Source organism: Canis lupus, chromosome 7 (assembly GCF_011100685.1).
Source record: "Canis lupus familiaris isolate Mischka breed German Shepherd chromosome 7, alternate assembly UU_Cfam_GSD_1.0, whole genome shotgun sequence".
NCBI lineage: Eukaryota > Metazoa > Chordata > Mammalia > Carnivora > Canidae > Canis > Canis lupus.
Window position 1 is genome coordinate 2,179,762 of NC_049228.1, and position 25,452 is coordinate 2,205,213.

At 43.5% G+C, this 25,452-nt stretch overlaps 1 protein-coding gene and 1 long non-coding RNA gene across 10 annotated transcripts in view; one reads left to right on the forward strand and one right to left on the reverse strand.

Annotated features, from left to right (window-relative positions):
- The window catches only part of CAMSAP2 (calmodulin regulated spectrin associated protein family member 2), a 116,634-nt gene extending 99,274 nt beyond the window's left edge, over window positions 1-17,360 (reverse strand). For 2 of the 5 annotated variants that reach the window (XM_038541931.1, XM_038541929.1), the window contains exon 1: window positions 17,187-17,360. In XM_038541931.1, coding sequence (XP_038397859.1) covers window positions 17,187-17,325 — 139 coding nt within the window. In that variant the 5' untranslated portion in view covers window positions 17,326-17,360. Of the gene's footprint in view, window positions 1-16,135; window positions 16,285-17,186 lie in introns of those variants that run through there. The other 3 variants (XM_038541932.1, XM_038541930.1, XM_038541933.1) reach the window with 2 other exon arrangements.
- On the forward strand, window positions 3,480-15,313 carry LOC111096589. 5 transcript variants are annotated; one of them, XR_005361804.1, is made up of 5 exons: window positions 3,487-3,675; window positions 5,441-5,629; window positions 7,899-7,949; window positions 14,425-14,625; window positions 15,190-15,313. It is a non-coding gene; the product is annotated as an uncharacterized LOC111096589 (long non-coding RNA). The 5 variants fall into 5 exon arrangements; XR_005361807.1 differs by lacking the exons at window positions 14,425-14,625; window positions 15,190-15,313 and adding an exon at window positions 9,889-10,143 and having other exon boundaries at window positions 3,480-3,603; XR_005361806.1 differs by lacking the exons at window positions 14,425-14,625; window positions 15,190-15,313 and adding an exon at window positions 9,867-10,146 and having other exon boundaries at window positions 3,489-3,675.
- Window positions 17,361-25,452: the final 8,092 nt, after the last annotated feature.

Genomic DNA, 25,452 nt, shown 5'->3' on the forward strand with positions numbered 1-25,452 from the left:
ATCATCCTATTTTAATTCTCTACATAACAGTTATTACTATCCTATAATATCTATGTTTATTTCTGCCTCTCCCCATTACAATGTAACCTCAAGGAGAGCAGGATACTTCTCATTCCTGGGTCACTAGCACCCAGAACAGTACACCTGGAACACAGCAGACTCAAATGTTTACTAAAAGAATGTAAAGTACCTAAACACAGAGCTTTGCCTTCAAATGAGATGCCAATTAAAAGTGAACTCCCTCTACCCTTCCACTTACCAAAGGATGTGTTAAATGCTGTTCAGCATTCCTGAGCTTAAATTACCTCCTCCAATCCTCCCACTACCCTGTGAGACTAAAGCACCTCTTCTGAGCCCCAGCTCCTTATAAGCCAGCTAGCCTAATCAACTCTTCACTGGGATGTCACAAAGAAACCCCAAATTCAAAATGGGTGCCAAGTTTCTTACTAACGAGGGCAGTTATAAATATAGGAAGGGACTAGAAATGAACTAGAAAGACTTATGAACTCTGCAGTGTTGGACTAAAATGCAAAGTGTCAGTATAAACACATGGTGTTTTATATCTGTCTATATACAGAGAAAGAACTAGATGTACTTTATGTTATATATACATATGTATGTGTTTTGTAGCTCTGTCTCTGAATCCCCAGCAGCAATAGCCTAGCACCTATATCTTGGTTTCTCACTAAAAGGAAAGAAACGGCTATTTCCAGAGCTGGAGAAGACAAAGTACAAGATGAGCTAAGAATGTATCTGTATGTATTTGGCGGGGAAGGTATGTGCACACGTGCCAAAAAGAAAGAAAAGGCCAATAAATGATGGGGCCATTCAGAAAGACATAGAATGAAAGGAGATCCCACCGGCCAAATCTGGTACAATATGAACATCAAAATATATAATAATAATAAAGGATTGTAACACATGGGAAAAAAAAAAGAATCAACAAGTCCATCCTGATATAAATGAAAAAATAAGCCAATGAGAAAGAAGAAAACCCTTCTTCTTGATGTAGAACAGCAATTAATAAATGGTGAAAAAAATGATAGTAATAATGGTAACAAATGACAAGCAAGAATCACTATCGTATGTTAAAATTTTGGGTAAAAGTTTGATAAACAGGATATTTCAATTTATCTCTCCATAAATTATTAATTAAAAATGGAATAATAATTTTATGGTGCAGAAACAAGGCAGATTCCACTTTAGCCAAGTGATCAAAGCGAACATTACCAATACCAAAACGAACATTATGTGTCTCCTGATACGATTTACAGAGGCTTTAACTTCTCTTCTGGGGTAGTTCTGCCAGATTTGTGTAACTTTAATCACAAAGACACTTGAGACAATTCCAAATGGACATTCTATAAAATAACTGGTCTATTATAAGACAAAGATTTTATAAAGAAAAAAATCAAAAAAAAAAAAAAAAGGAAAAAAATCAACACTGCAGGCTCATACCTTATGGGGTACCGAGAAGAGTAATTCCCTGTTTCTTTCCTCTCCCTCTGCTGCACCTACATCTCTGGCATTATTATACATTAGGGAGGATGTCAAGTTTTTCAATCTTAGCAAGAAGAGAGAGTAAGGAAATTCACTCTGGCTAAACATCTCTCCTTTGGGGCTGCCCAGATGCCAACTGGTTTGTCTCTGGGTGCCTCCCAGGCACTCTTGCCCAAGTGCAATGCAGAGATGGAGCTGTATAAGGGGGCAACAGGGCAACAGGGTCTATCTGTTCGTGGAAAGACAGGTGGTGATGGCAGCAGTGGTGAGAGGAGGTGCAGGGGTGGGTCAGCCAAGGAAGAGAAGAAAAAGAAGGGAAAAGGACAAGAAAAAAGAAAACCAAAGAAGATGGCAGGTGGAATGGGATGGGAAACGGTCTCCAGCGTCTGGATCTCCATCAATTCTTGTTGGGAGCAGGGAGGTCTCTGTGCACTTTGTCTGTCTTCATAGTATCTGGGTATTTTGTTGGGACACTGCCAGCACCAGCACCCATGCTAGGATCTCATCATCATCCCAGTCATTCAGACCAAAGGCAGAGGGGACAGCTGCAAAATAAGGGCCCACAATAAGGGATCATATACCCAGATCAGGGTATAAGAACACAAGAGGGGAGGCAGCCCAGTCAGCCCCTGCAGAGAACTGGCTGTCTGTACCAGAGGGTAATGGAGGGTTGGCAAGAACTAAGACAATGCCCATGGAAGGGGGCTTACAGCCCAGCTCAGCATGCAGCTCAGGGTCTCAATATCAAAAAAAATAAAATAAAAAAATAAATAAAATAAAAGTGTCAACATCATGAAAGACAAAGACAGACCAAAGAACTATTCCAGATTAAAGGAGACTAAAGAGACAAGTCAACTAACTGCAGTGCATTGATACTGTACTGGATCTTGGAATGAGAAAAAAAAATTAGCAATAATGACATTAAGATAATTGGCAAATTTGAATTAGGACTATGAATTAGATAATAATATATAAAAGTAAAGTTTCCTGATTTTTAATCATTTTACTGAGATTATATATAAGAAACCAATCATTTTAGGGGATAGACTGAAGTATTTAGGGGTAGGGAACACAATGTGTCTCATATAATCTCAAACAGTTCAGAAAATATTATGTATACACGTATGTATGCATACAAACATGTTTGGGGCAGCGCTGGTGGCGCAGTGGTTTGGTGCCGCCTGCAGCCTGGGGTGTGATCCTGGAGACCCGGGATCGAGTCCCACATCAGGCTCCTTGCATGGAGCCTGCTTCTCCCTCTGCGTCTATGAAGAAATAAATAAAATCTTTAAAAAAAAAAAAAAATGTTTGTATGGGAGAATGGGAAAGAAAACGATAAATGGGACAAAATGTTAATGATTGGTAAATCTGGCTAAAGGGTACTAGGGAGTTCTTTGTACTATTCTTATATGTTTGAAATTATACTAAAAAAAGTTATGAAACCTAAAAATGCTCCAAGTCAGTCTTTTCTCCCAAATCTGATCATCTTCTGGCATTCCCCACATTGAGGAAAGATACCACCATCCATCAAGTAGCACAAGCCAGAAACCTAGGCATCATCATTAATGCCACCACCCTCCCCCTCAACTCCCAGATAAAATCCATCCCCTTCTCACAGTCTCAACTCACATCTCCCAGGTCCAAACTATCAGTGAATTCTCATGTGAATTACTTTGTTTACCCCTAATCATCTTCACACATCCACTCTTGTCCCTATTTCTCTACTACAGCCAGAACCTGCTTATTTTCCATAAGCATATTTGATCATGTCACACACCACCATGAAACCCTAGGGTTTTCAATGACTTTCAGTGCCTTTAAGGATTAAAATCCTCCCTCTGACCTTAGAAGGAAGAAATGATCCTGTCCCTACCCACCTTATATTAGGCATCCCTGCTAGCCACATTCAGTTCCTAACAATCACACATCCTTCCAATGCAGAACCTTTGCCTTTGTACATTCTGGTCACTATTCAGAATGTTCTTTCTCCTCATTCTTTACCCTTTCAACTTCTTGGGGGCCTGTGATCCACTCAGTATGGTGCAATTCCCCCCCAGTGAAGAGAAGAACATAGCATTTATCCTTCCTTCCCTGTAACTCAGCGTAATGTACTTTTATTTTCTAGACTATTCAATTTTATTATAAAAGAATAAGTTTCTGGTTTGTAAAATACAGGTGAGAGTATAGATAAAACACAGAATTCAGAGAATGTGTTAAATAAAGATGAGTGGTTAGTAACATAGTGGTTATGTTAACATAAAAGGGATAAAAAACCCTCCAAAAGATACCTAATATTCATGAGGTATCTAGGCATTAAATATTCATAATATACACTAAATACATATAAAGCACTAACTATTCATGATGTATTGAATATGCATGAGACTAAACAAGAGGCAATGAACACTAAATATACATGAATACTTAATATCTGAATGTCTTTAATTTGGTCACCCACTGGTGACATCCATTCTGGCCTATTTGTCCTCTGACCAAGTAATACAAAACCCGTGGCTATTCATCAGGCTTATTGGTAAGCTACAGCTGTGACAAGCATGCCTGTTCCCTGTGTCTCTCTGATAGAGCAAGTGTGTATCGCTGGCCTATGCGTCACTATGGGCCTGCTTGTTCAAACTTCAGCCCCGGTCCTTGTGAGCAACCATCATCATTAGGGAAGGCTAATGTAGCAGAAAGAGATGGACATATAAACACTGTATATTGCAGGATTCGGGGAGCATGGTTCTTTCTCCCTGCTTGCACTCTATCTGAAATGTGTTAACTTACCTCATCTCTTTCTCCTTGCTTCTCACTGTAAATTGATTTAACAAACCTTATGATTTAAGCATTTTAATTTGGTCTGTGAGCCTTTCTTTTCTGTGACCTCTGTAGTAGTTTGCCTGGTACCATACTTAGAGGCTACCATTCATTAAGGTAGTTTCCCACATAGGGTAACCATATACTTAACAAAGATAAATTTCTTTTTAAAGGAGTTTTCCAGCTAATAAATGAAATCATGATAGAGAGATAACTGAGATATTAAGTGCCTCCTGATAGAAATACACACCACCTGTTAAGTATACCAATAAGTAAATAAATTTGAATCTATGTAAGTCTCTAGATCTATTTATTTTTAATTTTTTTTTTTTTTTTTTTTTTTTTTTTTTTTTTTTTTATGATAGTCACAGAGAGAGAGAGAGAGAGAGAGGCAGAGACACAGGCAGAGGGAGAAGCAGGCTCCATGCACCGGGAGCCTGATATGGGATTCGATCCCGGGTCTCCAGGATCGCGCCCTGGGCCACAGGCAGGCGCCAAACCGCTGCGCCACCCAGGGATCCCTAACTGCCTATTTATAAACCTGTTTTGCCATGGAGACCCAGACTGCAGGAAATTTTAAAGGACAAATACTCTGGTTCCTCCAATAAATAAGTGCAAGAAAGATAAAATGTGATGTAGGAGTAGCCTTACATATTAAAAAACTTAAAGAGATATATCAACCAATTACAAATATGACCCTTATCTGAATACTGACTGGAACCAATGAACTGTTAATAAATAAAAATAAATAAATAAAAACAAAGATTTATGAGACAATCAGAGAAATCCTAATACTGATGATACAGATAGGTATGACAGTGCTGTGATGATGGCAGTACCATGGTTATGTTTAAAAACAGAGTTCCTGACTTCTGGAGATACATATTAATATATTTATAGACGAAATGATACAATGTCTGGGATTTGCTTCAAATAATCAGCATGGCCAGAAAAAATCAGTGTAACTAATAAATCGAGATTGGGCTTTGAGATGATGGTCATGGAGGTTGGGTGCAGAGTACATGAAAGTTCACTGTCACTGCACATATTTGATACTTTCTAAAATCAAATGGCTTTTCTCATATTTGATATTTTCTAAAATCACATGACTTTTCTCTTTTCAAAGAAAAAGGAGAAGAGTACAGAACTTTCATTCAGGGATTAGAAGGAGCTCTGAATACTGTGATAACACGGAGTGAGTCCTGGAACTACTACAGCCATTTGCTTCCATGAGAGAAGACAGCAGGAGAATAAACTTCACGAAGAAGGGCATAGGCAAGGAATCACGAAGAAATCGAACTGGATCCTTGATCAAGTAAGAGTAAAAGCTCCTTCTACCTCAGAACTTTTTCAATAATGTAAGCCAATAAATCCTCTGTACTATAAGCCAATTTGAGATGGATTTTCTATCACTACGAGTGAAGATATTCTGACACAATCTCCCATTAACTTTCAACCTACTCTGGTCATAGTTCTGCTTCTACATTCCCCTCAACATGTTCTCAGCCAAGTCATCAATAATTTCATCATCTGTCTCAGCTGCACCTCATTCTCCGCCATCTCAATGTTCTCTTCTCTATGCTTGAGATTCCACGCTTGCCGGTCTTGCTTTCATCCTCTCTGGCTAATCTATGTCTGGCTCCTTTGCTGGCTCTGCTGTCTTGGGTCCCCTTCCCTCTCCTCTGTACTTTCCCTCAAAGTGACTGGCAGTTACTCTTTTTATAACCACTTATGTGTCTCATCCCAGAGATCTTCTAAATTCTACATGCCAATTTTTAAGGGCTCAACGCACACACCACCATTTTGGATATGCCTCAAATTCAACACTGTTCTTACTCAACAACCAGGCTCTCTTCCATTGTTCCCTTTCTCAGTAAACAGAAGCAATCTTAATATACTCAACACAATCTCATCTTTGCTTCCACATATCCAATCAATCCAAGTTTTATCTTTTGCATTCATCCACTTCTTTCCATATCCACTGCTATCATCCAAATTCAAGCGGTCATCATCTCCCATCTGGACTATAACTTCCTAATTATTTCTCCCTTTGTAACTCGTGGTCTCCCCCAATTCATTTTCTACTTCCAAGAAATCCTTTGTTAAAATGTGGTCAAATACATAAATTTGTATAACATAACATAAAATTTACCTTTTTAATTTGTTTTTTTAAAGAGAGAGAACTTGGGGGTAAGGGGCCGAGAAAAAGAGAATGATAAGCAGGCTCATGACCCTGAGATCATGACCTGAGCCAAAATCAAGAGGTAGACACTTAACCGAGTGAACCACCCAGGTGCCCCTCCCCCATTTAATCATTTTTAATGTACTCCAAAAGATCTTTTAAAAAACAGACTTCCAATGATGTCACCTGGCTTAAAACAAGTGGCTCTGGGTCCAGATGGAAAGGAGACTTTACACTAGATCTACCCTTACATACCTTTTGAGTTTTCAATCTCTATCTGTCTCACCTACAAAAAAACATTTGTGTGTCAAAAAGTAAATCTTCAAGATCTTATAATCACAATCTCTAGCATCTATTTAAAAAAAAATGGAGGTGGCAAAGACAGTATTTCTGCTGTCGCAAAATCTTTTACATTACAAAGTTCTACAAAACTATGAATTAGAGAAAAATTAACAGTCAGCAACCCCTTTATTTGAATGTCATCAAAAAAAGAGAAGGTAAACCAGAAGATGGCTGAAAAAGAGAAATTTGACAGTTGTAGAAAATGCCAGTAGAAAAAAATGAAACCATCTACGGTTGACTCTCAAACAACCCAGGAGGTTAGCAGGAGTGCCAACTTCCATGCAGTCAAAAAATCTGCATGTAACTTCTGACTCCCTAAAAACCTAACTACTAATAATAAGCCTTACTGATAACATAAACAACCGATAACACATTTTGCATGTTATATTTATTTAAATACTTTATTCTCACAATAATACCTAACTTTTCTTAATTTCTTAAGATTAAAGCATTTCCAGGCTATGTGGTTCATATACAAGTTTTTTCAAATTGTCATAAACCTCAAAAAAATTTTCCAATATATTTATTGAAAAAAAAATCCGTGTAAAAGTGGATCTGTGCAGTTGAAATTCACACTGTCCAAGGGTCAACTGTACTTTGAAACTTAAGAGTTGCTGAGGACAAATGTCTTTTAAAATATTTCCAAAGTTTCATCAAATGTCTTTTATTCCAAGAGCCTAAAGTACTTAGAATATGCATGCAACTCCCATTTTAGAAACAGAAAATGGTGTGAAGGGGTGAGCACATTCAAAATAGCTTTTGAGGGATGCCTGGGTGGCTCAGCGGTTGGGCTTCTGCCTTCGGCTCAGGGCATGATCCCGGGATCCAGGATCGAGTCCCACGTTGGGCTCCCTGTGAGGAGCCCGCTTCTCCCTCTGCCTGTGTCTCTGTCTCTCTCATGAATAAATAAAGAAAACTTAAAAAAAAAAAAAAAAAAAAAAGGCTTTTTAAGATCATACACATACATCCCCAGGAGCCTATGTCTGTGAAATATGGGGGGGGGGGGTGGTGATGAACACTTATTTCCATTAACTGAAATTCCATTTCTTTATCTCAATAGGATAGAGATACTTCATAAACATTACGAGGCATAATACAGCAGAGTACGGCTGTAAGTACACATAGAGAACTCAATGGCTTCCCTATTGCCATATGCCTAGCCTCTATTTCATTTTGTCTAATATGCAGTGAAAAATATTTCTAACAAAAAGAACTATTTGAAATTATAAGATACATAACCTGATTCTACAGTGGGAAACAGGGTATCTAAAGGTAGCCTCAGTGTGAGACTGATAAATTCTAACACTTGGCGATTTATTTTTCGCCTAAACAACTCAAAGCAGTATACAAATGCTTATTATTATGACTATTCAGAAAGTAGGGGAACGAAGAGTACTTCAGTGAAATGCCCCAGGGAAAAAAGGGAGTAAGTGATAGTAGAACCAGAAAGATACTACTGTATAGGCCGTTAACTTAAAATATTATGTTGATAGAGTCAATGTTTAAGAAGAAAAGGAAGAACTGTGCAAAGCATATGATGGAAAGTGCTAAATGTCATAAATAAAAAACAACCAGGGATCCCTGGGTGGCGCAGCGGTTTGGCGCCTGCCTTTGGCCCAGGGCGCGATCCTGGAGACCCGGGATCGAATCCCACGTCGGGCTCCCGGTGCATGGAGCCTGCTTCTCCTTCTGCCTATGTCTCTGCCTCTCTCTCTCTCTCTGTGTGACTATCATAAATAAATAAAAATTTAAAAAAAAATAAAAAAAAAAAAAAAATAAAAAAAAAAAAAATAAAATAAAAAACAACCATAATCTTGGCTAAAGCACCAAGCCTGTCACTACTAATAAATGTGAAATATTTAAATATTATTTGTAATTTACCAATAGAAAAGGGTCTGTAAATTAGTCTACATGGAAAACTAGATTCACTGGGAGTAGGAGGAGACTCTGAAATGACATACTAATGCTAAATTTATTTTTTCCTTTTTTTTAAAAAAGATTTTATGGGAACCCTGGGTGGCGCAGTGGTTTAGCGCCTGCCTTTGGCCCAGGGCGCGATCCTGGAGACCCGGGATCGAATCCCACGTCGGGCTCCCGGTGCATGGAGCCTGCTTCTCCCTCTGCCTATGTCTCTGCCTCTCTCTCTCTCTCTCTGTGTGTGACTATCATAAATAAATAAAAAGAATAGGAGCTGCCATTCCTTTAAAAAAAATAAATAAAATAAAATAAATAAAATAAAAAAAAATTAAAAAGATTTTATTTATTTATTCATGAGAGACACAGAGAGAGACGCAGAGACATAGGCAGAGGGAGAAGCAGGCTCCCTATGGGGTGCCTGATGTGGGACTCGATATCCCAGGATAGTGTCCTGAGCCAAAGGCAGACACTCAACCACTGAGCGACCCAGGCTTCCCACTAAATATATTTTCTATCCCTGTACTAATTTATCAAATATGAGGAAGATTAAATATACTTTTGGGATCCTTGGGTGGCGCAGCGGTTTGGCGCCTGCCTTTGGCCCAGGGCGCGATCCTGGAGACCCGGGATCGAGTCCCACATCGGGCTCCCGGTGCATGGAGCCTGCTTCTCTCTCTGCCTGTGTCTCTGCCCCTCTCTCTCTCACTGTGTGACTATCATAAATAAATAAATAAAATTAAAAAAAAAAAAGATTAAATATACTTTTAAATTCTGCAAAACAAATTTTAGACTTATATTTGAAAGGTTTTCATTCATTATGCCTTCACTTTCAGGACTATAGTATAAAATTGTAATGAACTATGGAAAGCATATAACATAAAGGTTAAAATACAAACTTTACTATCATAAAGACTTATACTCCAATTTTGGTTCCACCACTTATAAGCTGGATGATAAAGGCAAGTTATTTAACCCCTTCATTTCCTCATTAACAAAAAGGGCAAACTACCTCATTTCCTAAATTCTTACCCTCCATTCGAATACTTCTGAAATGAAGATTTCTTACAATTAATTTTGGCTTTAATGTACAAAAACCCTTTTTAAATTACAGGTGTATCTTATTATCTTTATAGCAATGGTTCTCAAGCTGGGGTTACTTTGCCCCCCGGGAGACACAGGCAAAGTCTGGAGACATATTTGGTCATCACCGCTGGGGTGGAAGAGAGGGTGGAGAAAACTACCGTCAACTAGCAAGTAGGACAAGGATGCTGCTAAAATCCTACACTGCATAGGGCAGCCCTCCGCAACAAAGAGTTAGCCAGTCGATAGTTCTGTGGTTGGGAGACCTTGCCTTACAGTTATAGTGGAAGAAATAAAATGGTATCTACTTAATAGAATTGTCCTCAAAATTAAAAAAAAAAGTATAAAATATTCAAAATTGTACTTAGCACAAAGTATGTGTTCAAAAAATTCGTCATTTTTTTTTAATACAACACACAATAATTTATCTACAAAACAAATGCCAAATTCCTTAACCTGGCTCTTCAAACAATTCTGCTCCAATTTACCTTTCAAGCTGGATCTCCCACTATTTCATCACATAAACCTCTTCTAATCCTACTGGTCTATGTTGTTTCACTAACACTACCTTGGTTTCAAAACTCCATGCCCGCTCATGGACTATCTCTTCCACCTACAATGCCTACTTTCCATTCAGCCTGACTCCCTTCAGGGTCAACTAACTGCCACCTCCACTTCAGAGGTCTTCCTTCACAGTTCCCTGAGGCTGAGTGTCCTCTCCCCCCCTCTGCTATTCCTCCCTCTGCATGTCACTGTTCTAGTTACATGGCCCTGATGTATTTCCTGACTCTACTATAGTTTTACATGTATCACATCTCCTTTACTAGAACATAAACTCTTAGAAGGACGGCATGGTCTAAAAACCTGTAGGGGTCCCTGGCTGGCTCAGTCAGTAAAGCGTGCAACTCTTGATCTTGGGGTTGTGGGTTTGACCCCACATTGGGTATAGAGATTACTTAAAAAAATAAATCTTAAGGGGGTGCCTGGTGCTCAGTTGGTTAAGCGTCTGCCTTCAGCCCAGGTCATGATCCCAGGGTCCTGGGATGGAGCCCGGCATCCACGTCCCTGCTCAGCGGGGAGTCTGCTTCTCCCTCTGCCTCTTCCTCTGCCTGCTGCTCCCCCCTACCCCCGCTTTTATGCAAGTTCTCTCTCTTTCAAATAAATAAACAAAATCTTTAAAAAAAAGATAATAAAAAAAAAAAGATAATAAAATTTTAAAAAATAAATAAAAACCCCATAGCATTTGACACTGTTAATAAGACTACTCCCTTGAAATTTTTCCTTCCAGGGCCTCAGTCTTACTACACTTTCTTAATTCTCTTCCTAACTCTCTTGACTGCTTTAATTCTGCCTCTTTTCCCCAGTGCCCACCCCCCAAAACATTGTAAGTGTTCACTACCCTAAATTCTGTCACCCTCACATCTACTCCAAAGTTTCAGTTACATTTTATGCACAGAAGACTCTGAAATTATTTCCAGCCTCAACTTCCCATTCATACTCCATACATATATTTTTAGCTACCTACCTCATTTGATTTCTCAAGATATTTGGCCAAAACATCATGCATAAGGCTTTTTTCAAAAACAAAGCGGATTTCCCATTACATCGTGCTGCTTTCTCCATCTCTGCCAATGGCACAGAGATTCATCCTCCCAGCCTCTAAGTCTCAAAAGCTCAGGCAACCTCTCCTTAAAACCTCAGGTGACCTCATCCTTTTGTATATTAACTTTTTATTTCAACCATTTCCCATGGGCCCCAAATTCAGTCATTTAGAAATACTCAAGATTATAACTTTGCAACTTTTTTCCTATCTTTTGCCTCTTTTTCATTAATTTCACTTCTACTCAATAGTACAGTGGTTAAAAGAACAGACTGAAGTTCAGATTCCAGCTCCATAAACTGAGTGGCTTTGGATGAGTTCCTAAACCTCTGAGCTTTATTTTCCCCACCAGTAAAACTGGAATGATTAATAGTTTCCATCTCTTAGGCTGTCACGAGAATTAAAATAATAAAACATACAAAGTACTTGATACACAGCAAGCACTTAATATTAGCAGCTTTAGTATCATTTCCACTCTACCATAAGCTTTCTTGCTACCTGCCTGAACTCCTGCAATAACTTCCCAAACTGGCATCTCTGCTATTATTATTTTTTTTTTTACCCACTGTCATCACAACCCTCACATACACCTGAGTCAGATCTTTCACAGGGTTCTGACAGCAAAATGTGTTCAGACATACAAAGCAAAGACAAACAAAGGTGTGTTTGTAATTGTGAACAATTTTATGTTACTAAACTAAATGGTATATGAAAAGGAGAATGGTTTTAAAAAAGAGAATAATAGTTGATAACGTTGAAATGATGTATTATGGCTAGGAAGGGGGCCTTACATTCCATGTTAAGAACTCCAAATTCAAGAATTTCATAAAGAGGTTTTATACCCACCATTTTCCCTAAAAGATTTAAAAGAGCAGAACACTGAAAGCAAACTCAGCAATACCACTGCCGAAATGGGTTAAGCTGTTCAAATAGTAGAGACAGCACAGCTTAACTTCCTCTTTTGCAATTTGCTTCAACTAATGAGCATCTGTTTATTAAATTCATCTAAACAAACTTATTCTCCATTTGATCTAAACTGTATGTGCATTCTTCCACAAAATAAACTATTAAAGGGCAGCCTGGATGGCTCAGCAGTTTAGTGCCTGCCTTCAGCCCAGGGCCTGATCCTGGAGACCTGGGATCGAGTCCCAAGTCAGGCTCCCTGCCTGGAGCCTGCTTCTCCCTCTGCCTGTGTCTCTCTCTCTCTCTGTCTCTCTCATGAATAAATAAATAAAATCTTTAAAATAAATAAACAAACAATTAAGATTTGGGCTATTTGGAATATTTTTAGTGTAATGAGAAGAATATGACTCAAAGCTTCCGACACAGGACTTCGAATGAAGTAAAATACTCCATCTGCTTTCTAGGTATTACAATACTAGTGCTTTATTTATTTTATATGGTTCAATAACATCATTCTATGCCCATCATCGATTTCTAGCTATCATTTTATTTATTACTTTAAGATTTATCTAAGAGAAAGACGGAGAAAGAATGAGACACTGCAAGCAGGGGGAGGAACAGAGGAAGAGGGAAACAAGCAGACTGCCTGCTGAGCTGGGAGCCCGAGGTGAGGTGCGAAGGGCTCAATCCCAGGCCCTGAGATCATAACCTGAGCTGAAATCAGGAGTCAGAAGCCCAGTCGACTGAGCCACTCAGGCACCCCTATAGCTATAATTTTATTTTACTTTTTTAAAAAAAGTATAATTTTAAATGACTTTTCCAACAACATAAGATTCTAAAATTGACTACTTTTTAATATATCAAAAAGTTTGAAAGTTTCTCATAGAAAAAAACTAAATACCTGAAGACCCTGTATATCATTGTTAAAGAAGTAACTTTATTGGGGTGGCTGGGTGGCTCAGTCAGTTGGGCTTCCAACTCCTGATTTCAGCTCAGGTCATGATCTCAGGGTCCTGATATGGAGCCCTTTGTGGAGCCCTACACTGAGCAGGGAGTCTGCTTGGGATTCTCTTTCTCCCTCTCCCTTTGCCCCTCCCCCTGCTGCGCACACTGACTCTCTCAAATACATATATAATTCTTTTTTTTAATATTTTATGTATTCATTTGAGAGAGACCAAGACAGAGCATGAGCAGGGGAGAGAAGGCAGAGGAGAGGGAAAGGCAGAGGCAGGCTCCTGGCTCAGCGGGAGCCTGATGCTAGACTCAATCCCAGGACCTCAAGATCATGATCTGAGGGACACCTGAGTGGCTCAGCAGTTGAGCGTCCACCTTCGGCCCAGGGCATGATCCAGAACTCCCAGGATCGAGTCCCACCTCCACCTCCCTGTATGGAGCCTACTTCTCTCTCTGCCTGTGTCTCTGCCTCTGTGTGTGTGTGTGTGTGTGTGTGTGTCTCATGAATAAATAAATAAAATCTTTAAACAAACAAACAAAACAAAAAGATCATGATCTGAGCCAAAGGCAGATGCTCAACCAACTGAGCCACCTGGCACCCCTAAACAAATCTTTTTTTTTTTTTTTAAAGTGATTTTAGTAAATCACAACTTAAAGTTGGGCTAATGTTTTGAATACCATTAGGTAATACCTTTGAAATATGTTGTCTATTAATACTTACTGTTTTAAGTGTTTGCAGCAAATGAAGAATATTTCTATCAAAAGAAATGAAACTTTACTTTTTCTCTAGTCAGTCCATATAAATGTGGAGTGAACAACCTTTGAACGGTGGTTGATTAAAGAAATAAAATGTACAGACATAACATTCTCAATGTATTAAGTTCTGTTACTAAGTCACCCTCTCAAGGTCTTCTAAGTTTGGTTCTCACTATATTTTGAGTATCATCTTTTTATCTGTTCCAATTGTTGCCAAGGCAAATGTAACCAAGTACCAACAATATTCATCTAAACCATCTGAGTGTGTTAAGATCTGCCCACTCTTTAAAATAAATAAATAAATAGATAGATAGAAAGAAAGAAAGACAGACAGACTTGTAATATGTACTATGTGCACATTTTTCACACTCCGCAGAGTGGTGTAAAGAGCAAAGAGTCAGAGTCAGAAAGACCTGAGCCAGCGTGTGGAAGCCACCACTTGCCAGATGTTTCATCTCAAACAAATTAAAAGCTCTTGAACCTATTCCCTCATCTGCAAAATGAGAACAGTACCTACCTTGAGGGTTGCTGTTGGAATAAATGAAGCAGTGTATTTAAAGTACTGAGTACATAGCAGGTATGCCCTGCCTCCACCAATGCCATACCCTTGAGTCAGTCAAATGAAAACTTAGCTCTACCTCTTACTAAAAGTGTGATACTAGGAAAGTTGTTTAACCTCTCTGTGCACTGGAGAAAATGGGGAACAAACCACCTACATCACAAAGTTGCTGTGAATCTCTAATATACAATCTAGTGCAAAGCATCTAACACAGTGCCCGGCAGAGGATGGATTATCTAATACAGTGCCCGGCAGAGGATGGATTTCATTGATATTAGATTCCTTCCACTTCTTTTCTTCAAAGGTGTTCAATATGTGTTTGTCAAGCAGTCCAGAATCTGGCAAACTTGCCTGACATACATCCAGAAAGTAGGCCATTTTCTGGATAGTAGCCTTTGTGAATCAAGGGCAACATTTTGACATCTTGTGCTATAAGCCTCCTCTCAGTTTTGGGAGGAAAGAAAGTATTTTTGTTGCTCCCTCTTCCTTCCATTTTGTACACATTGCTTTTCCATGTAGGTCATTATGTAAATTTCCCTCTATCTTTTCTAAATACCTAAATAGCTTTTATTTCTTCACCAGATGGATATTAGCTTCAGCATGCCGCTTACGGTAAAACCAAAACGCATCTATTATTCTCACTGCTGGTGCCAGAAACAAAAATACACTGACACTCTGCGTTTCCTTCTACGTGTTAACTCCATACGTTCACTTCCAAATAAATCTTTAAGAACTATTTCAAAATAAGTTTTAATTATACCTACTCCTTATGCCATTTTAAAACCTTAACATCTACTTCAATAACCAAGTACAAGAGTTTAAAGCAAAAGTTGTCATAAACATAAAATCGCATTAAAGTTTCCCTCAAACTAACTCAATAATTTTCCAAACACCGAGATTCATTTGCTAGTTAACGTGTGCAGTTCTGAAAATATTCAGTTATGGGTGATCTTCAGGAAGAGTCAATTAAGCCATTAACTCCCCTATTTTCAGTCTTCAAAGTGGAAGTAAGCCATTCTCCTCCCACAGAAACAAAACAAAAACCAACCAACCAACCAACCAACCAAACAAACAAAAAAACCCTAACACCTTACATTTAACATCTGGAGAAAAGTCTGAAAATACTAAGAAACTTTTCAACAAATATTTTACACACGTAAAATGTCTTAACCGGGGCACAGAAATCTTACAAAACGATGCTTAAAGTTATCAGACAAAACTTCCTTTGGCGAGCATCCTCCTAGGAAAAGCTCTCTCATTTTTTCAGGACTCTACAACATGGGCTCCTACAGCAACAGCTAAGGAATTACAACAGGAGGTCCTTTTCCTGTTATTCTGCACCGACTGGGTAACGGGGAGAATGTTTAATTGCTTACTGCACTGTACAATCCGTGTCAACACCACATGCCCTCAAAAACACTCCTCTATTAGAAAAGGAAAAAAAAAAAAAAAAATCCCCTAGTAGGCAGCGTGTGTTCCTCTTAATTGATGAAGCCAAAATACGTTTGGCAAGAGGAATAGGTCTCACCGGTAACAGATGAAAACAGCATCCCACCATCCGCAAGCCAGAATATCGGTTTCAAATAACTGGTTCAACAGGGCCTGGAGCGCAGCAGGGCCGGGGACGCAGGCCTCGGGGACGCGGCAGGGACCCCCGCTGCCCCCGCACGGGGCCGCCTCTCGGGGGCTCGCAGCAGCCGTGGCCGCGCAGTCGGGATCCTCAGGGTACAGGATGCGCCGCCCGCCTCCTCCCGGGGACACGGGAACCAACGCCAGTTTCTCGGTGGTGTGATCACAATTGTGACCGAGGGAGAAGTGCAGGCGGCAGCGCGACGGAAACACCCCCCGCCCCCCCCCCCCACGAAATAAAACCACCCTGTGTGAAAACACGGCCCAACGGCTTCACTGGACACAACAAGATACGTCGGCTGCCCAATGACAGGATGAGTCCCGGCTGACCGTTCCAGGGCGCCCGATGGAGGCAGAAGCTGCTCTATTCCTCCTTTCTCTCTGGTCCTCCCAGTACCCCCATCCCCATCCCCATCCCCATCCCCTCCTGGAACCTGTGCGAGGAAGAGGAGGGGGAGGAGGGGGGGGGGAACGAGAGGAGAGGAAGGAGGAGGGAGGAGGAGGAGGGGGAAGAGGAGGAGGAGGGAAAGGAGGAGGGAGACGAGGAGGGGGGAGGAAAGGGAGGAGGAGGGGGAAGGGGGAGAAGGGGAAGGAAGGGGGAGGGGAGGAGGAGGAGGGGGGAGGAAGGTGAGGAGGATGGGGAGGACGAGGGAGGAAAGAGAGGAGGAGAGGGAGAAGAGGGGGACAAGAAGGGGGGAGGAGGGGGAGAAGAAGGGGAGGAGGGAGAAAGAGGAGGGGAGGAGGGGAGGGGAGGAGGGGGAGGAGGATGGGGAGGAGGAGGGAGGAGAGGAGGGGGAGGAGGAAGGAGGGGAAGAGGAGCGGGAGGACGGAGAGTAGGACGAGGAGGATGGGGAGGAGGAGGGGGAGGAGGGAGGGGAGGAGGGGGAGGAGAATGGGGAGGAGGGAGGAGGGGAGGGGGAGGAGGGGGAGGACGGAGAGGCAGCGCTCACCTGTCCCGAAGGCCTTGGCCACCAGCCAGGCCAGATTGCAGGCGACCTTGGCCCTGGAGAAGTCGTAGTGGTCGAAGGGCTTGATGGCCGGCACGATGAACGTCCGCTTGGGCTCCCGGGGGTCCGCGGCGTCCCCCATGTCTCGGGGCGGCTCTCGGGGCGCGGGGCGCGGGGCACGGGCGCGGGGTGCGGGGCGCGGGCTCCCGGCCTCACATGCTGCGGCCCCGCCGCGGGAGCGGCTCAGAGCATCGGCGCCGGGGCGAGGCCCGGCCGCGCGGCCTCGGGGAGGAGCAGCCCAGCCGTGCGCGCCGCCAGCCCGCCCGCACCCCCGCGCCCGCCGCCCGGGGGCATAGGACCGCGGCGTCCGTCCGTCCGTCCGCGCGAGGCCGCGTCCTTTGTCTCCGGCTGGTCCCCGGGCTCGGGGGAGGGGGCTGCAAGGGCCCGGAGCGCTAGCGGGGAGCGCGGGCTGCGGCGATCACCGGGTGCGGGGCCGCCCCGCCATCGCGGGCCCCGCGCCCCCGCGCCCCCGCGCCCGCCTGCCCCCGGAGCGCGGACGCCCCCGCAGGCCCCGGGCGGGCGGACGGACGCACGGACCCGCCGCGCCGGGAAACGTCAAGCCCCCCGCGGCCCCGCGGCCCCTCCTCGGCGCTCCCCGCGCGGCGCCGCGTCCTCCCGCCGCCGCCGCCGCCGCCGCCGTCGCCGCCGCCGCCGCCCGGGCCTTCCCCGCCGCGGACGCTCCGCGCCCCGCCGCCGGGCTGCGCTCCCCCCGCGGCCGCCCGGCTCGCCTGCTCCCAGGCCGCCGCCGCCGCCGCCGCTGCGGTTTTCCGGCTGCCGCACTGGCTGGAGGGAGCCGACGCGGGCACTGCGCATGCGCCCCGGCGCCGCTCCGGCCGGCGCCCCCGCCCGCTCCCCTCCGGCCGCCCGGCGCTCCGAGCATGCGCAGCCTCGCTCCGCGCCCCGCCCCGCCCCGCCCCGCCCCGCGCCCGGGTCCCGGATCCCGGATCCCGGATCGCAGCTGGGCCGCGCTCGCCAGGGCCGACGTCCTCCGCGTCCCCGGCGGCTGCTCTTGCTGCCGCTGCTGCTGCTGCTACTGCTGCTGCTGCTGGACGATGCTGCACGACCGCAGGGACCGGACAGCAGGGCCTACACGGGGGGAGCTGCTGTTTAGGGACACGCGCGCCCCGGGACGTGCCCTGCGGCCAGGCCGACGGACCCGGAGCCCGAGTGGGAGCCCCAGCGGGCCTAAGGGTCGGGTGTTGTCGCTGGTGCACCCTCAGATGGCATGAACCGAATTGATGGAGCTGAGGCTGGGGCTTCATAACCAGGACCGGGAACCTGCAAAACCCCAAACCTGTATTAATCTCATCACATCAACATGCTTTTCTTTTCTTTTCTTTTTTATTTTTTTAAGATTTATTATTTATTTATGAGAATACACAGAGAGGAGACAGAGACACAGGCAGAGGGAGAAACAGACTCCATGCAGGGAGCCCGACGTGGGACTCCATCCCGGGTCTCCAGGGTCACGCCCTGGGCTGAAGGCAGGCGCTAAACCACTGAGCCCCCCCCCCCCCCCCCCCCCCCCCCCCCCCCCCCCCCCCCCCCCCCCCCCCCCCCCCGGGCTGCCCTCAACATGCTTTTCTTGACTCCATGCTCTCCATGTAAGCGCTCTCACCGGGTGACAGGGCACAGCGCCCCCTCCTCCGTCTCCTGCAGATAAGGCACGGGGTCTTGTGCACAGCAGCCTGCCACCCCCCCCGACCTGGTGTCTGCAAGCCTGTGTGGCTTCCTTTTGTCAGAGCCGCTCTGTTTTCCCAAAAAGGCATGTTTTCTACAAAATCTCTGTCCTTGCTCAGTGTGGTCCCTATGTCCACCTGGCGAACTCCTACGCGACAGGGAAGCCTCTGCATGGTAATCCCTTCCTCCAAGAAGCCTTCCCAGACAGCACCTGACACATCGCGGTCAGTGCTGTCACGTAGGTTCCGCTACGGGTCCCAGGGCCCCCTGTGCTTATTCCTGTCACAGCATTTGACACATTGTATCAGCAGCTGATCGTCTGTCTTTCCTACTGGCTACACGGTGTATCTCCAGGACCTGTTGACTGCGCAGCCCATCGGAGCGACTCAATTAACATTTAGGGACTAAGAATGGATGTCACTGCAGCTAACACTTAAGGCGATGTGACTCGCTAATTCCTCGCAACTTCTCATTTAAAATATTACCTAATTTTAATTATTGAAAAATCGTGTGTTATCTTCGTCTTTCAGATGAGAAAGCTTTAAGAAAAAAAAATTTTAACTACCCTCTATCGCACAACTAGTAAACTAGCAGATCCAAGATTTGAACCTAGGACGGTCTTACTCCAAAGCCTAAGTTTTAACTACTAGGGTCTCCCTGATATCACCTGCCCTTAAAACAGAAGCAAGACATGTGAAGTATGAGGGGAAGGGCGTTGGACTCAGCTCCACCAGCAAGCAGGCCCTTTTGATCCAGTTTAATCCCTACAATTACTCCACCCTGCGGCGCCTGGGTGGCTCAGCTCAGTCGGTTAAGCAGCTGCCTTCTGCTCAGGTCATGATCCCGGGGTCCTGGAATCAAGCCCCACATCAGGCTCCCTGCTCAGTGGGGAGTCAGCTTCCCCCCCACCCGCCCCTCACCCCACTTGTGCTTTCTCTCCCTCTCATTCTCACTCTCTCAAATAAGTAAATAAAGTCTTTTTTTAAAAATTGCTCCACCCTGAATCGGCTACAGCACTAGTTAAGTCTTGCTAACAATGTGGGCTAGGAAAAGAATATCAGTGAGAAGAATACACCACAATGTGGTTAATGTCATTTTTCGATAATTTAATGAATATTAAGAAAATATTCCTCAGAGGCAAGGCCCCTTTGCTGGGTCACATAGGGGTTAATAAAATTAACCTATGGTTAGTAATTTACAAAGCATGTTCATATGACTACCTTAATTTTCATATCCAGTCTGTGCAACAGGCATTCTTATCTTGCAATTCTAGATGCAGGACTAAAGATCATAGATAATAAGTTGCATGGCCAAGATTTCACGGTTGATTGATATCTAGGTCTGCCTTCACAAACAAACCCAAGTCTTCTGGCTCTACTCCTCTTCCCTGCGCCTCTCCCCTCCCTAGATTATGGAGGCTGACATATACCTAAATAAAATATAACGTAAAAAAATAATAATAATAATGTAAAAGTGGTAAGTGCTATAAGAGTTAGAAAGTGCAGAGAGAACATCTAGGCCAAGGGATCAGGAGGGGTGTGTGTGTGTGTGTGTGTGTGTGTGTGTGTGTGTGTGTGTGTGTATGTTTCAGGACTTTAGTTAAATCCAATGTATTCACATTCACCTTCAACTGAATTTCTAGAGCAACAAGTCAAATTAAGAGAAACCTATAGCCTGGACAGGTTGAAGAAAGATACTGAAACATTTCACCAGTTGCTACAATAATGTGCAAGCCAGGACAAGATTCCTAAGGCCAGAACCCCTGTCTAATTGACTTTATGTTGCATATGTGACCTAGCACAGTGCTTCCTTCACAATGGGTGCTGGGTAAATGCTTGCTGAATTTTATTGAAAACCATTTCAACCCAAATAAACATGATAAAGGAAGAAAAGGAAACAGACAGTTGCTCTGACTTGTCCTTTGATTCAGTGGTGATGCATTTAGTAGCAGTGGCATTACTATGACCCCAGTTTGGGAGGAGTGTGTTTAGGAATAGGGGGGAAAGAAATGCCTACACAGAGCAGCTTTTACTTTCAGGGAGGCTGTGAAACTTGGGGTCATAGTAGGAGGCTATTATTAACAGAGAAACACCCTGAGTACAAAGAAGAAGGATTCATTTTCAGGGAGGCAGACACTCTAATAGGGTATTCTTTGTGGTACCTGCAGAATGATCTCTTTTAAAAATTGGAAATCTCTGTAGAATACCACTGTCAGAAAGAAATGCTCTCCACTACCTTCTTGAGATATCTGACTTCAGTAAAAACAAAAACAAAACCCAGTGATTCTTTGGGCCAGCTTGTCCAACTGCACAGGTCTTTCTCTGTTTTTTGGGTTTTTTGTTTTTTGTTTTTTATCTCCAGGCATAGACTATCCATCGGGCAACAGTTACACTATTCCTACAACTATAATTCTCCTTCTATTTCCTTTCTCCTGTAAATCTGCAGTGTGAGCCAAACTTTCTCCTCCATTTTTCTGTCTTTGGAGAGGTGGCATAAACATATTCATTCATTCATTCTCCGTATTGATGGAGTACCTGGGTACTGAGGAGGCAAAGTTGAACAAGACAGCTGAGAAAGCAAACTTTTTTTTTTATTTATTTATTTATTTATTTTTTTTTTATGATAGTCATACAGAGAGAGAGAGAGAGAGGCAGAGACATAGGCAGAGGGAGAAGCAGGCTCCATGCACCGGGAGCCCGACGTGGGATTCGATCCCGGGTCTCCAGGATCGCGCCCTGGGCCAAAGGCAGGCTCCAAACCGCTGCGCCACCCAGGGATCCCGAAAGCAAACTTTTAATGAGAAAATGCAGGGATTTGAGGGCCTGAGCAGTCTGGTTCACCTTCACTGTCATGTCTTTATCTCCTAGGCTCAAAGCCTTGTTATTTCACCTGGAGAGATCTTCAGTGTGTCCCCTCAAAAACAGAGAAACAAAGGAACCACTGAGCCATACAGAGTTACTTTCTTAATTGAATGCATGTTTAATATACCACCATCCACATTCAAAAGGTTACACTGAGAGTAGCTAACTCTTATTGAGCACTTTGTATGTATCAGATCCTGTTCTACCTGTATTGGATCCTCACCACAACCGCTTACCCCTCACCACCAGTATCTTCATCTGGAAAATGGAGAAACCAGAGGATTTAAGTAAATGGTGAAGACCTTGTGTTATTTTGAAACTCGAGGAAGTAGGATAAGTAAACTTTGAATCAACCAGATTAAGAATAACCAAGATTGGGGATCCCTGGATGGCTCAGCGGTTTAGTGCCTGCCTTTGGCCCAGTGTGTGGTCCTGGAGTCCCAGGATCAAGTCCCACATCAGGCTCCCTGCATGGAGCCTGCTTCTCTCTCTGCCTGTGTCTCTGCCTCTCTCTCTCTCTCTCTCTGTCTCTCATAAATAAATAAAATCTTTAAAAAAAAAAAAAAAAGGAATAACCAAGATTGAGAGGAGGGTGGGGGGCGGGGGAAGCTTAGCTGCTGATGTTTGTAAGTGTTTCGTTGGCTGAAGCTGAGCAGCATCTGATAAACCAATATGGGATAGAAGAGTCTGTGCTGCGTATCCGACATTCTGTCTTTTCTAGACACAGTTGAGGCTTTCATCTGAAGAGCTAACAGAATTTTTTTAAGGATTACCTCATCAACCTGCACAATTTCTGCAAGGCCAGTATGGTAGGAGGCCAAATATGTAGCTGGAGAAACACAGGGAGGACACATGGCTCCCCAAAGTCATACTGTGAATCAGTCTAACCTGAAAAGTGAAACCTGGCTTTCGCGTTCCCAGGGACAGCATTATATTTTCTCAGATCCCAAAGACATGTTTCCTTTCTTGATGCCCTACTCAATCCGAGGTCTGGCTTGAGGTCAAACACTGGTTGGGGAGTGTAGACCCTGGGTTCCATTACTGTTTTGCCACATGATTCGGGGGGAACATATCTCACTGCTCTCCATTTTCCACTGCTGTAAAACAAAGGATGGGACTGGGCAAACTTCTTTTTTTTTTTTTTTTAATCTTATTTATTTATGATAGACATAGAGAGAGAGAGAGAGGCAGAGACACAGGCAGAGGGAGAGGCAGGCTCCATGCCAGGAACCTGACATGGGACTCAATCCTGGGGCTCCAGGATCACGCTCTGGGCCAAAGACAGGTGCTAAACCGCTGAGCCACCCAGGGACCCCAGGACTGGGCAACTTCTAAGATGCTTCCAACACCAACAGTCTTTAGTGGGAGGCTGACATCTATGTACGTTTTGAGATCATAACTAAAGGCTAAATCAGTCAGATGTCTAGGGTTCAGGATTTAAATCTTTTGGGTAGGAGTTACTTTTTTTTTTATTTTCAGAAAGCCTTTTGATGAGATTATGCAGAAAGGGTAGGCGAGGTTAGAGAGCAGGAAATGGAATCCTCCCATGAAGGCAGTCACCAAATCCAAACTGGGATGAGAGAAGGGGATGGTTGTAGTTGTTTGTTGTTAGGTACAGGAGTCCTACCACTTAATTCATCAAGATCTAGAGTTTTAGAGTGTCAACCAGTCAAACCAAGAAGACTTTTGTTCTTTTTATCAACTTCTTGATGGAAAATACCTAAGTGTCCATCAGTAGAGGAAAGGACCAATCCAATAAATTATGCTTCACATAGGGATCCATTGCATCAAATGACGAGATCTCTGAGACATCATGTGGTCAAGGAAAAAAGAGAGTGGTTCAGAGCCGTATGTTTTAGTGTGGTATTTAAAAGTCATATATATTCATGGAATATCCTTGGATATTCTTGGAAGGATGCACAGGAAACTGGAGGACTAGTCGAGAGACCTAATTTTTTCCTTTTAATGCTTTGGTAGCATTTGATTCATAAGCAGCTTTACTTATTCAAACTGTAAATTAGTATGTATACTTCCACTTCTTCACTCCTCCCTGGCAGTGTGCTTCTGCACCTCGCACAGTACTGAAATTGTTCTCACAAAAGTCCTTAATGAGCTCCTTGTTTAGACTCTTCTGCTGTTGTGTCTTTGGCCTCTGGGGCATGTGGTACTGATGAGTGTCCCTTTGTTCTTAAAACCTTTTTTAAGAGAGACCTTTTCTCTCTCAGGTTCCATGGCCCTCCTGGAAACACCTGGTTTTTCTCACTTTTCAAAGCTCTTCTCTGCTGCTCTTCCAGCATCCTTTGTTTGCTCACCCACGCAATAGAGGAGCTACTCAAAACTCAATCCCTGGTTCCCTCCTTCCTCTCAACGCTCCCATTCTTGGCATTGCAACAGTGTCTTTATGGCTTCCATTCTTAGGTGATTCCCTAATCTATATCTCTGCTTCTGACTCCTCTCTAACTTCCTATACCTGCTGGCCATTTCCACCCGGATACAGCCATAGGACCTCAAATTCAATAATGAAAAACAAACTTTCCCCCACTCTCCTCTCCCTGGGCTTCTTGTCACAGTCTCCCAAATTTGACAAATGACACCATTCTGTGCTTATATGTGTCATCATCATCCTTGAGCTCTCTTTTCTCATCCCGTCTACCCAAGCAGCCCAAATATCTCTCATTTCCATTTACTCATTTCTATTCCCATGAATTTCTCATTTCCTCTTTTCCTCCCACTCAGTTTCTGTCTCCCTCTTTACTTTTTTCTATTGAAGTGTGGTTAACACACAGCGTTACTTTAGTTTCAGGTATACCACATAGAGATTCAGGAAGTGTCTATGTTATGCTATGCTTACTACAGTGTAGCTACCACCTGTCACTATACGTGGCTATTACAATTGCGTTGACTATATTCCTGATGCTGTACCTTTCATCCTTGTGACTTATTCAGTCCATAACTGGAAACCCGTACCTCCCACTCTCCTTCTCCCATTTGCCCATTCCCTCACCCTCTGCCTCCCTGGCAACAATTGGCTTCTTCTAGTTTCTCTTTTTGAACCTGAATTTTGACTATTCAACAATATTCACAGTCAACAAACTTTAATTTCAGACTCTATGTCCAATACTATACTAGATTTTTCCTTTACTGCATCTTATTTGATTATAAAATAACATGTAACATGGGAATTAATCTCATTTTACAGATGGAAAAAGGAGGCTCAGAGGGATTAAGAGAATTTCTCAAGGTTTCACGGAAAGAATAGAGTTGACAAACTCGTGGCTTCTGGTTTCAAGTGCTGGGATCTTTCCATCCCCACTTGCCTACTTGGTGGTGATGCCTTGCTGACTAGATGTAGTCTAAACATTTGCCTTGACTTTGAAGATCCTCTGCAAAACGACCCATTCATATTTCCCCAGGACTCTCCTATTCATATCAAGCCAAATTACTCTCAAGATTGTCAACACATTTAATCCTTCACAAGGTTTATTGGTTTGGATTAATTCATTAACTGCCCTGAATAATGCCCTCCACCAGATCAACAAAAGCCATTGAAATATCGTCTTAAAATAAACCTCAAATGCCACCTGTGCCATGGAGCTTTCCCTGCCCACTGTCCCATTCCTACAGGCTTCCCGCATCTATTTGTGCCCTCTTATGGTGTGCTTTGTCTC